Source organism: Acanthopagrus latus, chromosome 24 (genome assembly GCF_904848185.1).
Source record: "Acanthopagrus latus isolate v.2019 chromosome 24, fAcaLat1.1, whole genome shotgun sequence".
Classification (NCBI taxonomy): domain Eukaryota; kingdom Metazoa; phylum Chordata; class Actinopteri; order Spariformes; family Sparidae; genus Acanthopagrus; species Acanthopagrus latus.
The window spans coordinates 15,381,555-15,396,541 of NC_051062.1; the positions used below are offsets into that span (position 1 = coordinate 15,381,555).

Below are 14,987 nucleotides of genomic sequence, written 5' to 3' on the forward strand. Positions count from 1 at the left end.
TGAAGTTTTTGCCTCCAAACATGAGAAGTTTTATTTGTGTGGTGTGTTTTTTCTGGCAGCCTGGTGGAGGACTGAAACCAGGACACGTGTGGCTGCCGGGCAGCTGCTCGGTGTCTTGGTTTGGTGTTGAACTGAACAGAACAGAATGATCCAGAGCGTTTTCCATCAGGACCTCATGAACACATAGTTTACCACGACCCCGTCTGACCTCTGACCCCGACCGTCTGTGTGTAATCTGTGTCATTATGAATTCTCAGAGGTTTTCATTTTCTGATAGTCGAGCCAAAAACATCAACGACCTTGTTTTTCTTTCTTCTCTCGCTCCTCGTCTGCATCGCAGGTTTCCAAGTTTATAGAAAAGGATTTTGTGTCACGGATGAAACAAAGATGGAGGACGCAGTGATCACACCTGCACACACCTGCACACACCTGGTGTTGTTCTTGGCCTTTCAGTCAACAATGAGTGGTGAAGAATTTGTGCAAATGCTGTGTGGATGTGTGTGTGATGTTCTGCCGTCATGGTAACAGTTTGCTCACAGCCTGTGTGTGTGCGTGTGTGTGTGTGTGTGTGTGTGTGTGGAAACACTAAGTGAACCTGGCAGAACGGAACGCGTTCTCTGAGTGTGTGTTTGGTTTTACTTCCATCTTTCATCACAATGAAGCCGCAGCGCTCGCACGGTTTATTCATCTGCTTCACTCTGTGACCTCGTTCCTTCATTAACTGCAGTACTGGACTTCACTCCATTACACTTCATCCTCACACAAACATCAGACGCTCTGTGGTCATTTTGATCTGGCGACTCACCTGTGAAGTTCCCTGACTTCTTCTCTTGCTGATGAATCTGGCCACAGACATTTGAAGGCCTGGTGAAGTGCTCGACACTTCTTCTGTGGTGGTTTGTGAGACACAGGATGTCAACAAACAACAAATCAGATTGTAAGTTAGCATCAGTGAAAACAACTGACCTCTCAAATCGTCCCTTATTAATGAGAATAATAAAACTGTCTACTGTTGAGCAACAAACCTGCCAAAGAGCCCCTCAGATCCTAAAAAGTGTGTATTCTAGTGACGACATGTCATTCTGCACGATGAGTACTTTTACTTTGGATACTTTCAGTACATTTTGCTGTACTTCAGTCTTTCTAACATCGTGGTGTTGTGTTTTTCCTGATGATGATGATCTGACTGTTTTAACACATATTTCCTGAAGCTATAAGCTCCTCGCCGGTTCTTCCACAGACTCATTAATTTGTCATGGCTGTTCTCTCTGCTGTCAGTGGTTAAATGTCAGCGGTGCTGTGAAATCAGCTGGTGGAGCTGATGTATGTGTGACTGGTACAGCTGGCAGAACTACCCGGCAGGTTACATGAGTACAGCTGAAACAACAAGAAGAAAACACTATTTCACAAACACTGCAGCCTCAGATTGTTTGAGAGGTTCTTGAAGAGGTTCCACTGGTGCTCAGAATGGTTCCTTAAAATACATTTCCTTTGGTTCTCAAGTTTCCATGATGATTTTTAGATGCTTACAGGAAGAACCAAGAATGTTTCCGTTCTTTAACGACGAGTCAGTCCTTCTTCGGTCTCTACAGAACCTTGAAAGTGTCGCTCCAGGTTCTTCTGAGAGCTTCAGAAGTCTTTCAGGGGATTTTCTGTGTCTTTAAGAAAGTGGAGCAGTACCAGGGACCCACACATCTACGTTCTCCAAGTTCTAGAGGGCAGTTAAATCAGTTTCCAGAGGTTTCAGAAAGTTCTCTCATGATAGAGTTAGAGGTTCTTGAATTGGACCAGAGGTGCAGAAAAAAGGTTCCCTGGTCATGATTAGGTTCAGTTCATACTGTCTCCAAAGGGCCTTAAAAGAGGTTCCTCAGGTTCTTGTAAAGGCAAAGTTCACAACCCTAACCAAGAATGTTCCAGATATTTTAGTGCTTCTTTTTTCATAAGAATTAAATGTAAGTTAAATGTAAGCTATCAGGTTCTGGGTGGCCTGAAAGTGATCCTCGGCAAGGTTCTGGAGACGTCCTTTTTAAAAACAAATTGGGTCCAGAGGTCCCTGAGGAGATATCAGAGCTGGTGAGATTAAAAAAAGGTTACAAATGTTCTTAAGGACATTTACTGGGCCCTCGGGGGAGGTGCCAGAGGTTCTTGGAGATGTTCCAAACCCGAGCATGTAGTAAATGCTACAGTACGGCGGTACAGGCCTGGATATGAGAGCGGAGTTAATGGCCGTGAGAAAAGATAATGTACTGACCTGCATGAATAAACAGCCTCCACTCTGACATTCAGCCTTAAACCCTGAATACATACAGGTTTAAAAACACCAGCGTGTTCACACCGAAACACACTGAGACCAACATTCCTGCTGGATCCTGACCGCCGTAAATCACCACTATTAAACACTAATGTGCAAATGTGTTTACATTAACAACACACACACACACACACACACACACACACACACACACACACACATCCTGAGCGTAGTGAGAGTGATGTGATATCTGATAGAGCAGATGAACAAATAAGGGTGGAACTGTGAGAACAGACGGCCATTCACATCAACAGGAAGAGTGTGTGTGTGTGTGTGTGTGTGTGTGTGTGTGTGTGTGTGTGTGTGTGTGTGTGTGTGTGTGTGTGATTCCCATCACTCAAGTGTTCAGATCTGGTGGTTGTACATTGTTATCTTCTTCTTGTTGTGCGTCAGTGATCTTGTCGCGTGTTGAAGTGTATTTTAAAGCCTCTGCGTGTGATGTGGTTCTGTCGGATGTGGTCGTCTTGAGTTCTTGCATCCTGGTTTGATGTCGTTGTGAAAACGTTCTCTGGGACTGTTGACTTGTGTTTTTGTTGAAGACTACAGACTCTCAGAGACACGAGTACCTCTCACTGATTTTTTAAATGAGGATCTCTGGGATCTTAACAGAGGTTCCCAAACCTCTGAACACCCTGAAGTCCCCTGATGTTCCCAGGAACCCACGGACCATCTTTCTTGACCATCCAGCACCTTCATGTTCCACCAGGGAACCCAAAACACACACAATAAATCCTTAAAGACACAGAGCTCCTTCTGATCCGGCCTGTGGACCGTGTCATGGATGCCTTGAACTTCTCATGGAGCTCAGCCTCGTAGAAACAGGAACCCCAAGAACCCTCTCAACATGTTCCTCGATGCTTGGAGTAGTTCAACAGTTTCTGCTAAAAACTCTACAAGAACTAGAACCTCTTTAAAAGCCAGAGGAACACATTCAGGGTCTCAATCAATCACTGCTAACTCCAGAGAACAGAGACATGCTTCTGATCTGACCTCTGGACCTTCTCATGTCTGGACGACTTCAACAACTCCAGATGAACTCTTGAAGAACCCCAAGAACCTCCTGAGAACCCCGGTGAACCCATTCCACGTCACAGTAAACATACTAACTCCAAATATGTTGTTTCTCTTTGAACTTGACTACGAGGAACCTTTTGTTGATTCTAGCGCCCCCGTTTGGTCCGACACGTCACCTGCTGCTGTGAAGCTCTTTGCTCGCTCGTGTCGGCGGCGTTCATTTGTTCTGTTCCATAAACACTTAAAGGTTCCTCAGTGTCAAGTCCTGCAGATCCTCACCATGAGTTCATGTAGCTGGGATCAATCAGGAGCTCAAGTTATAACCAGCTGTCAGATTCTCTTTGTTTACAACATGTGACACTTCAGAGTCCCGCCCTCAGGAAAATGGCCGCCATGTGAGCCCACTCCAGGGGTCAAACCAGCTGTGTTGATGTTCTGGTTCTGTGTGGTTCTGTGTGGTTCTGTGTTGTGTTTCTGTGTTGTGGTGCTGTGTTGTGGTTCTGTGTGGTTCTGTGTTGTGGTTCTGTGTGGTTCTGTGTTGTGTTTCTGTGTGGTGGTTCTGTGTTGTGTTTCTGTGTGGTGGTTCTGTGTTGTGTTTCTGTGTTGTGGTTCTGTGTTGTGGTTCTGTGTTGTGGTTCCGTGTGGTTCTGTGTTGTGGTTCTGTGTTGTGTTTCTGTGTGGTGGTTCTGTGTTGTGGTTCTGTGTGGTTCTGTGTTGTGGTTCTGTGTGGTTCTGTGTTGTGTTTCTGTGTGGTGGTTCTGTGTTGTGGTTCCGTGTGGTTCTGTGTTGTGGTTCTGTGTTGTGTTTCTGTGTGGTGGTTCTGTGTGGTTCTGTGTTGTGGTTCTGTGTGGTTCTGTGTTGTGTTTCTGTGTTGTGTTTCTGTGTGGTGGTTCTGTGTTGTGGTTCTGTGTTGTGGTTCCGTGTGGTTCTGTGTGGTTTCCAGATGGTCCACATGGTCCAGAGGAGGAGTGTTGCAGGGAGTCTCCACTGAGAGGAGGTGCTGCACCGCTGAAAGCTGCAGCCTCTCACCTGTCAGACCGCCTGTGTGTGTGTGTGTGTGTGTGTGTGTGTGTGTGTGTGCGTGTGTGCACGTCAGCTGCCCGCATGCACACGCACGCGCTCCTCCTCCTCCTCCTCCTCGTGTATTTCCGTGATCTGTCAGAGAGGAGGAGCGCGCTCACACACACCTGATCAGCCGGATCAATAGGACCAGCCGCGGCTGCGCTCGGACCGTTTCTCCCGGACTGGAGCATGAACCCGTCCCGCACCCTGACAGCTGCTGCGGGAAGCTGATGATGATGATGAAGGAGCTCCAGCAGCTCCACGCGCTCCACCAGTGATCCGAGCCGGTCTAAGATGCCACCGGGCCCCGGCGCCCGGCAGCACGCGGCTCAGACCGACAACAACCCGGGATAAGAAACCTGCAGCACAGACACGAACCACAGACCAGAAGGACCCAGATCCGGGACGAACCGGGAGGGAGAAGCCGGGGTCAGAGAGCGGAGCGCCGGGGAGCGGAGCGCAGCGAGCCGCAGAGAGGAGGAGAGAGGTGGGGCCATGAAGTTTAACAAGATTACAGTCAACTTTAATATGAGTTTTATTACAGTAAAGTTTTATTACAATCAACTTTAATATGAGTTTTAATACAATAAAGTTTAATATGAGTTTTATTACAGTAAAGTTTAATATAAGTTTTAATACAATAAAGTTTAATATGAGTTTTATTACAGTAAAGTTTAATATAAGTTTTAATACAATCAACTTTAATATGAGTTTTATTACAGTAAAGTTTTATTACAATCAACTTTAATATGAGTTTTAATACAATAACGTTTAATATGAGTTTTATTACAGTAAAGTTTAATATAAGTTTTAATACAATCAACTTTAATATGAGTTTTATTACAGTAAAGTTTAATATAAGTTTTATTACAATCAACTTTGATATGAGTTTTAATACAATAAAGTTTAATATGAGTTTTATTACAATAAAGTTTAATATAAGTTTTAATACTATAAAGTTTAATAAGAGTTTTATTACAATAAAGTTTAATATGAGTTTTATTACAATAAAGTTTATATGAGTTTTATTAACATGAGTTTTATCACAATCAAGTTTTATTACAATAAAGTTTAATATGAGTTTTATTACAATAAAGTTTAATATAAGTTTTATTGAATAAGATGATTGTTTGAGTTAGACCTGCAGGTTAGATCAAACAGAACTTTTTGAGGTTAAACTTCCAGTCTGACACTAAATTGAAGGAATTCCAAGTGGACTTCTGAACTGAACCGTCTCCTGGTCCGGACACACACAGACGAGCGTGCTGCATGTTCAGTTTTGTGGCTTCATATTTTCCAGATTGATTTAAAATCAGTCTCTCCTTAAAAACTGTGAAATGTGTTCTGGTCAAGGAAGAAGAAGATCCGTTTAGACCCAAACAGACTGATGTAAATCTGGTTTATGTCATGTTGAAAGAAGCTCCGTCGATCACTTTGATCAATCGGCTGATGGATCACTGGATCCACATGTCTTCCTTCAGGTCCACATCATGCTGCTCCCGCGGCTTCCGGTCCTTTCGGCGCTCCTCCTCCTGCTGCTGGCCGCGGGACGCTGCACCAAGGCGGCGCTGCGCCGGAGCACCGGGACCCTGGACGGCCGCAGCATGCTGGAGCAGGTCGGCCGGTACCCAAGGTCCAGGACGGAGCCAGTGGGGCTGAGCGGAGTCAGAACACCAGGACACGGTCAGTACTTGAACTTCTGCAGCTACTGGTGCTGTAACTTGTACTGGTGCTGGTGTTACTACTTGTGTTAGTGCTTCTGCTGCTACTGGTACTGGTACTGGTACTGGTACTGGTACTGGTACTGGTACTGGTACTGGTGGTGCCGGGTGGTGATGTGTATCAGTCGTGTCAGTAACTGATCGTCAGCGAGTCAAACTGATGAATGAATGAAGAGTCAGTCAGCAACAAGTCCTCATCCAGTGATCAGGAATGTGCTGACTTGTTGACTTGTTGTGTTTCCTGGCAGACCTGAGACCGGAACTGAACTCTCCGGACTTCAGTGTCAGTGGTTCTGTTGCGGTGGACCCGAGCTCTTTGTAAACATCACGGTCTGGTCTGTGCGACCAACAGAACGCTCAGAGGGTCAGACTGTGATGAGAACCATATTTAGCTTCATGAAGCAAACGAACACGTCTGGTTCATTCAGTGCAGAAGAGACGCGGCGCTCCGTCTGTTGAAGCTGTTTCACTTTGTTGTTTGGATCCGTCCACTTTAACTCATCAGTACATTTACAGTCGGGTCCATTAGTGCAGTCAGCTGATGCCAAACATCACAGAGTCTTCAGCTTCCACCTGTTCCTGATGTCCGGATCAGGGAGGGCTGGATCACAAGACAGCGACTCCCAAAACCCAAGAGACACACAGAACCTGAGGCTCGCTGGCTACAGAACCAACCTTAAGACTGCAGAACTTCAGAATCCCAGTTCTGGTCTGTGTCACAGTGATCCAGTGATGGCTGTCTGAACATCCAGACTTCACTGCTAACAGGAAGTGCTAACAGCTACACTGGCTAATGCTTAAGGACACGGACTAGATGTGAACAAGAACAGGCTTGAAATGACAAATCAGAGTTAATTCCTGAGCTCAGAGGTTCTGACAGAACGGTCCTGAGTCCAGAGCGTGCTCGGTTGTCATGGAGACGGATGTGTTGTCATGTGACCTCAGTTAGAGAAGTGTTAAGATGCTGAATCTGAAGTCTGCGTCTGTTCTCTTTTCAGTGGGTCACCACAGAGATCCACGACACAAGGATACGTTCATCATACACCTGACAGGTACCACACGTCTGACCATACGCTGCAAACTGCACCTTTAACACTCCAATCAGCTGCTCTGTCACAGCCACTCTGTCCAATCAGAGTCCAGTATTCTAACGAGTGTCATTCTGTCCTCAGGTCCTCTTTACTTCAACCCCAAGTGCAGAAAACATTTCCTCAGACTGTACCACAACACCAGAGACTGCACAATACCTGCCTGTGAGTACACACACACACACACACACACACACACACACACAGTGTTATCAGTGTAATCATGTCAGAACAACAGCAGCTCTTATGATCTCAAATCATGCATGTCGCACTGTGTTTATCTTGGAGAGAGTGAGCATATGTGTGGACAAAAATGTGTGTGCGCGAGCGTGTGCGTGTGTGTGTGTGTGTGTGTGTGTGTGTGTGTGTGTGTGGGTGGGTTGAAACAAGTCTTATCCTGTTTTTGATCTCAAAGAAACTCCTGCAGCGACACGACACAGTAACACTGAGGGGAATCGAACCAGCGACCAGTGATATAACTCTGACCTGCTTTGTGTGTGTGTGTGTGTGTGTGTGTGTGTGTGTGTGTGTGTGTGTGTGTGTGTGTGCTTTCCTATTGTAGGTGAAAGTTACAGAAGCTGTGAAGGTTCAAACTTGTCCTGTGGTTGTTTACAGAAGCAGTTTATTGTCGGATGTTTGCAGAGTAACATTTGCTTCACCTTTGTACTCAGTGGTGACAAACATCACGTCCTTCAGCAAAGTCAACAACTCAGCCTTTATTTTTGTTGTCCGTGCAACAACTTCCTGTTTCATGGCCAATAGTGAGTTACCCAAAAACTCATAATCTCCACGATGAAGCATTATCAAGATGGTAAGACCTGACTGGAGATCAGTCTTGTTACTCTGGTTGGAGTAAATTGTTCAAGTGCAGGACTTCCAACTTCCTGCTGCCAGTCGGTGGCGCACAGCCTTCACAGTGAAGCATCATCGACAAATCTGAGGTGGTCAAACCAGGAGCACATCAAAATATATGACATGTTAGTTCCTTGTCCCAGCAGGTGGCGCTGCGACTGGAACAGAATATTTACATTTTGAAGTCTTGGGGGCGGGGCTGTTATCAAACGTTTAAAGTTTCGCACAAATTCCAACATTTTCATGCAAATTACTACAACTTCCTGTTTAATGGCAGAAATGACAACATCGCCCAGCCCACGCCACAATACAACACATGAGACACATCGACAGGTGCTCAGGAATGTGGACAGAATTTCTGTTTGTCAGGATCTTTTCCTGCAGGTTGTAAACATGATTCTTCTGCATCACTGGAACAGAACCATCATCATTTTAAATTTGTTCCATATGTGCGTTTCCTGACACAACGAGCCAGATGAGACAAGTTTTGAGGGAAACCAGTGATTTCATTCACGGACTTCACATGATCCTTTTTATAACGTTTATCATCTAATCAGACAACAGCGCCCAGGCTCCAGGCGAGCCCTTTCCTCCTGCGACCCGTCTTTGTGCTAAGCTAGGCTAAACACACCCTGGGCCTCATGACCCTGCTGCTGTTGGTTCTGTCTGTTTTTAGAACATGTTTTTTTATTTAACCGCAGATAATCATGCTGTGTTGTTTTCCTGCTGCAGATTATAGGAGATGTGCTCGTCTGCTGACTGCATTAGCCAACAGCCCTCGCTGTGCCGAGAGATAAACACTCTGAGAGACGGTGAGTTTCAGCTCCTTTATGTAAACAGACACAAACATACATCTTAAACACGGTGCCATCATGTGCAGGCTCTCTGACGACTGTAATCGTTCCCTCCTGTCGACCTAAACAGCATCGATCAAAGTCCTGAAGCAGCAGGACTGAAAGTCAGAGGTCAGAACAGGTAGAACAAATAAAGGAATGAAGGAAACAGTGAAAGTCTGACGGTGTGAACATGAGGGCTTTTCCTCCCTTACAGAGAGAAAAGTTAAAAACCTTTTTGTTCCACTCGATGTTTTCCAGTCACCGCGCTCGCTTGTCAAATGTAGTGACATCATCCGGCGCTCCGGGCAGCGCCGCCCGCCAGCTGCAATTTAAATGTAAACCAAAGAAGAAGAGCATAAATAACTTCAACACAAAGTGACGATTGTTCAGTCAAAATATTTAAAAAAAAACAAAACTCGACAAACTCCTTCAAGACACAGAAGAAAACCACACAGAACCACAGAGTCCACAGAGACTCTGAGGACACGCTGCAGAACCAACCAGTAGAACAAAACGTTTAGAATCATGGATCCAAATGCCCTCGAGGCAAAAACAACCATCGCTGCAGAACATCAATCTGTAAAAGCTACTGGACCTACAACCTGTAGAACCTTCACAGTGTCCCGTTTCCCTGGTTCCACAGCTTCACACATTCTAAAGTTAGAGTCCATAAAACCTGAACGTTTCAGGTTCTACTGTCTGTAGAACCTTTAATCTTATGGTCAGTAGGAGTAGAAACAGGGTCTGTAGAACCCTGGAGAACATAGTTTGAAGAACCTGTTGAATCTGTTGAGATTCTGTAACGAGTGAACAGAACCTTTAGGACACAGACGGAAGAATGTGTAGAGGTTGTGTTTGGTAGAACTTGTAGAAACAGAATCAGTAGAACCCCAAGTCAGTAGAGGTCTCTGGAGTCATGCAGAACATGTTCTGTAGAACTCAGAGACAATGAGATCTATAGGACGTAAAGTCTCTTTGAATCCTAACCTGTTGATGGGAACCATAGTACCTGTACGCTCAACAAGTCTTCTAAGGTCAGTAGAACCTGTAGAGCATAGAGTCCATATATCCTGAAGACCCTAAAGTCTGTAGAACCTGTAAACCTGCAACACCTTTACACCAACAACTCTACAAATCACAGAACCTGTAAAGCCAAAGGTCAACACACCATGTGGAGCTGAAGTTGGGGCCCACTGCAGGAAAACATATTCAGTAAAACTCGTTGAAGTCAGTAGAACCTATCGGACTTAGATTCTGAATCCCTCGTAGAAATGGTTTCTGTTGAATCGGTAGAACCTCCATCTCCTCAGTTACTGTTGACCGTTCTTTGAGTTCTGTTATCAGAACATGTAGAACGTCTGCTGTTTGATTCAGTAAAGGGTTTCTGAGCTTTAATCGTCTTTCTCGATCTCTCGTGTTAACAGCCTCTGGACAGGAGATGTTGCCGTGACAACGAGGAGGGTGGGGCGTCATGGCGAGGTCGGTCCAGCAGAAGAAGTCCTCCAGCCAATAGAAACACGTCAGAGACGCCGCTGTCATCCAGCGCAGCCGGACGACCAGCGATCAGAATGCACTGCCAGTCGCTCTCACACTGATTTTATTTCAACATGCTTCATGTTTGCGACGTCCGCGTCCTTCTCCTCAGTCTTCACGCCGCTCCAGCCAGGATTTCACCAGACTCTGAGCATACATAAGCAGCTGGTTGGCGGCCATGTTTGTTTTAGTACAAAAACATGTTCACGCAGGATTCACAGCTCGTCTTCTTCACGCTGGGTCAGCCTTAATGATGGACGACGAGTCTCCACTTCCTCACACTCTACAGCAATGAAGCCAAAGTATTCCAGATACGGGAGCGGCCATTTTGTGTTAGTGACATCATTTGTGACACGTTTTTATAGCATGAAATAACTCTTAGAACCGTCACAGGTGTGACATCATCCTCTCCGTCCACTGGTTTTACGTCATTTTCAGTTTGATTTCTTTCCCTGATCTCACATTAGTCGTCTCATCTGGGCCGGTTTGATCTGATTCATCTTTACTTTGCGGACCAGTTCTCCGGTCCTCCTCCTCCTCCTCCTCCTCCTCCTCCGGAGTGAACAGAACAGTTCTGGAGCTTGGTTGTTTGCTTGTTTCTCTGTTTCTGCTGCAGAATGCTGCAACTCTGTTTAACTGCGAAGCTCCAGAACTGTTCTGACTCGGTTTGACTCTTTAATCCCGCTGAACTGAACTCAGTACTCTGTTTTCTTCGTCAGACTCTTGTCTCGGTCACTGAACTGTCTGTAAGTCCAGTCAACACAACGACTCACCTCAGCTGTTCTCTGTTGCCTCCTGCTGAACTCCACAACCACATGAGTCCAGTTCTCACACTCAGACTGAAACAACACACGGATTTCTATTTTTCTGAACGTCCGTCTGATGATTCGAGGAGATTTTGCTGGTCTCTAACGGAGCTGCAGGATTACTTCTGGAACTGGAGGTGGATCTCAGATTTGATCTGGAGGCTCAACAGAAACGTTGGTCTGAGCCCGGCGGTCTCGCAGGACAACAGTGTTCGTGTGGAACTTTTGGAGGAAACAAACGGACAAATCCTCTGATTGGACGTCTGTTCTGTCGTCCTGTGCGACAGATGAGTCACATGCTGACTGTTTCACGTTACATATTCATAATAATAACTGATAATAATATTCAACTGTATTTATATTGTTTAAACTGCCGCCCCGTGTGCAATATGTACATACTGAAAGAGGAATAAAGACACACGTTTGATATATATTTTATATATGTTTGTTTCCTCACTGTGTTGCTGTTGAAGTCCTGGAAACCAGAACCTCAAAGAGAATCACTGAGTTCTGAAACATGTCGGTTTGTCTGTGTTTGTGTGTTCTGTTCAGTAGTTTCTGTTTAATCCTGCTGGCAAACCAACCAGCCAGCAGTCGGACGGGACAGAAACTCTCCCAACATCCTTGTTGGAACAGAAAACTACTTAAAGAGTGAAGAAGAAAAAGAGCTGATGTAAACTGATGAAGCTGCTGTGAGTGAAACCGGGACGAGATGTGCGACAGGAGCTGATTCTGTCTGTCGGCCCGTCTCTGACAGGGTGAACCACATAGCAGCACTGTTGACTTTGGCTGCTGCTGCGCTGCTTCGTGTTTAAAGTGAACGTTTCCCTTTTCTGCTCTGAAGAACTAAAGCTGTCGCAGAGTCGATCAAACTTCGTCCGTCACCTGCGACGTCTTCTGTGTTTCAACAAGTCGAAATCTGTTTGTTTAATCGAAAGAGTCGAATATCTGACGCAGCTGTGACTTCTACTCAACTGTTACCATGGTAACCATTATAGTTATGACACGCCGCTGTAGTATTAATAGCCTCCACGTAATTACCCAGAATTCCTTCATCTAGGTAATGATCTGTCTGTCTGTCTGTCTTTGGCTCGACATGCTTAAAATATCGCTTACAGTCATTATAACGTAATTAAGCAAACTGTCAGAGGTGTGTGTGTGTGTGTGTGTGTGTGTGTGTGCGTGTGTGTGTGTGTGTGTGTGTGTGTGTGTGTGTGTGTGTGTGTGCGTGTGTGCACACGCACACACACACACACACACACACACACACACACACACACACATACACACACACACACACACACACCTCTGTGAATGGTTCTGTCTCTGGCAGACAGTCGGAGCTGTTTGGACTGAACGGATCAGATCTTTGGACTCATTCAGTCGTATCAATGCTCATGAAACCATCTTCTGGCCTCTTGGGAGCAGCAGAACCAGGCAGCAGAACCAGGCAGTAACAACATGCAGCAGTGAGAATCGGATCTTTGCGTGGTCTCTCGCAGACGCCAGCAGCCGGTTTGGTCCTGATCAGTGTGTTTCTGTGTGGCCGGGTTCAGCAGAGGTTTGGATTCAAACCCGTCTGCGTTCACATGATATCGGAGGATCCATCCTGGCCTGCCACAGTCCTCATGACTGCACACAGGGACCATTTGTTTGTTCCTTATAACCTATTTTCTTTTCCTATTTTTATCTGCTCCTCATCAGACGTACTCCTGTTCTGTAATGTGTTTCTGAACTCAGTTAACCTCCAGAACAACCACCACACTACAGATCCATTCTGTGATCCGACAGAACAACTCAAACCTTCATGGAACCACAAAATATCACTGAGCAAAATTTGGGAATGTGAATAATTTCTTTCTTCTTCTTCTTCTTCTTCTTCTTCTTCTTCTTCTTCTTCTTCTTCTTCTTCTTCTTCTTCTTCTTCTTCTCATGTTTTTATCTTCTTCTTCTCTGCTCACATTAATCTCTCCTCTCTGTCTCTTTAAATAGCCGGCTGGATAAACACAGTCCGTCTCTCCGCAGCCATTTGTCTCCTTAATGGGTTTCCACTGTGTGTGTGTGTGTGTGTGTGTGTGTGTGTGTGTGTGTGTGTGTGTGTGTGTGTGTGTGTGTGTGTGTGTGTGTGTTAGCCCACCCAGTCTACAGAAACCAGTTCAGTTCACTGGTCCTACTCAAGTTTGAGACATTTTCCATGTTGTTCCTTCACTTCTGTGTTTACTTCAAGTCCTCTGGTTCAGTCATCCAGTCCTTTACAAGTCATCTTGTCCCTTGTAGCCATTTCCCAGGTCCATCCAGTCCTCTATACATGGACCATGTCCTGTGTTGAATCATCTAGTCCACTACAGGTCATGCCCAGTGCCAGAACGCCAGATCTTCTAGTTTGAGAAGAGTCCTTTCCAGGTCCTCTGCTCCATGAAAGTCCTACTGCTGCCGTGTCCCCCAAATCATCTTCTTGTTCTTTCAGCTGTTAAATGAATCTCAGTTTTCTTGGCAGTTCCCTGCCGAGTCTGTCCCAGACATCAGACATTGCCAGCTTGTCGTCACCATGAGTCTGATCTCCCCTGAAGATACAGGTGTAGATACAGGTGCCTGCTGGTGTCTGGAGACTTGTTTTGTGTTCATGCAGCTGCAGAACGTACAAACTAGTCGGCTTAATCTTAAAAAGTTTAAAAAGCAGCTAGCAGCAGTTAGCAGCTAACTCAAGGAAGAAGAACTGCACCTGGAAATGTCTATTAATCAGGGAGACATTGTGGTTTTTCCATGTTCTGTCAGTGACGTGGAGGTGGAGGGATATTACAGGTTCTCACATCAAGACACAGCTGCTGTTCACATGCGATACCTGCTGTAATCAGGGATGGACTGCTAACGAACCTGTCTCACACCGAGAAACCACATCGTTACCTGTGTCTTCTCTGTCTGCCTCTGTCCTCACCTGTCAGTCAAACATCCCCTCCCAGGTATGTGAGACTCACCAAGTGTGCGTGACCCCGAGTATAAAGAGTGGCAAGTAGAAATATGTGTTTATTTAAAGAGCATGCAGTGTGTGTGTGTGTGTGTGTGTGTGTGTGTGTGTGTGTGTGTGTGTGTGTGTGTGTGTGTGTGTGTGTGTGTGTGTGTGTGTGTGGACAGTAGCAGGACATACCTGGCCTTGATTCAGGTATAATTCATCACAGATTAGTCACGACCTGCCACAGGTGTTAGTCACCTCAGTGTGCTGCTCCTCCTTCACTGCTGCTATTGTTTCTGCTGACATTTATATAACTGCACCTTCAATAACGCCAATTAAAACCAGTAATCACAGCTAAAGTGTTTCTGATGACATTTATATTTCAGTTGATGCTGTTAGCATTTAAATAGCTGTCATTAGCTAACATGAGCAGAGTCTCAGTTCATTTTAATGCTGATGTCACTTCTCAGAGACGCAACACCTCACTGACTTTATATCCTCAGGAGGAGGAGAGGAGGACTTTATATCCTCAGGAGGAGGAGAGGAGGACTTTATATCCTCAGGAGGAGGAGAGGAGGACTTTATATCCTCAGGAGGAGGAGAGGAGGACTTTATAACCTCAGGAGGAGGAAATGAGGGCTTTATATCCTCAGGAGGAGGAGAGGAGGACTTTATATCCTCAGGAGGAGGAGAGGAGGACTTTATATCCTCAGGAGGAGGAGAGGAGGACTTTATATCCTCAGGAGGAGGAAAGGGGGGCTTTATATCCTCAGGAGGAGGAGAGGAGGACTTTATATCCTCAGGAGGAGGAGAG

At 45.6% G+C, this 14,987-nt stretch overlaps 1 protein-coding gene across 1 annotated transcript; it reads left to right on the forward strand.

Annotated features, from left to right (window-relative positions):
• Nucleotides 1-4,393: 4,393 nt before the first annotated feature.
• Nucleotides 4,394-11,639, forward strand: LOC119015152 (ALK and LTK ligand 2-like). The gene is made up of 6 exons (XM_037090856.1): nucleotides 4,394-4,874; nucleotides 5,869-6,070; nucleotides 7,107-7,160; nucleotides 7,281-7,361; nucleotides 8,781-8,860; nucleotides 10,309-11,639. The coding sequence occupies exons 2-5, from the start codon at nucleotides 5,878-5,880 to the stop codon at nucleotides 8,843-8,845; spliced, it is 393 nt and encodes a 130-aa protein (XP_036946751.1). The 5' UTR covers nucleotides 4,394-4,874; nucleotides 5,869-5,877; the 3' UTR covers nucleotides 8,846-8,860; nucleotides 10,309-11,639.
• The last annotated feature ends 3,348 nt before the right edge of the window (nucleotides 11,640-14,987 follow it).

What these genes read in the sequence shown, in the direction of transcription:
- LOC119015152 (XM_037090856.1), top strand. Translation starts at nt 5,878, where the DNA reads ATGCTGCTCCCGCGGCTTCCGGTCCTTTCGGCGCTCCTCCTCCTGCTG. An exon ending in AGTCAGAACACCAGGACACG is followed by an intron (nt 6,071 to 7,106) that starts GTCAGTACTTGA and finishes TTCTCTTTTCAG; the next exon opens with TGGGTCACCACAGAGATCCA. An exon ending in AGACTGCACAATACCTGCCT is followed by an intron (nt 7,362 to 8,780) that starts GTGAGTACACAC and finishes TTCCTGCTGCAG; the next exon opens with ATTATAGGAGATGTGCTCGT.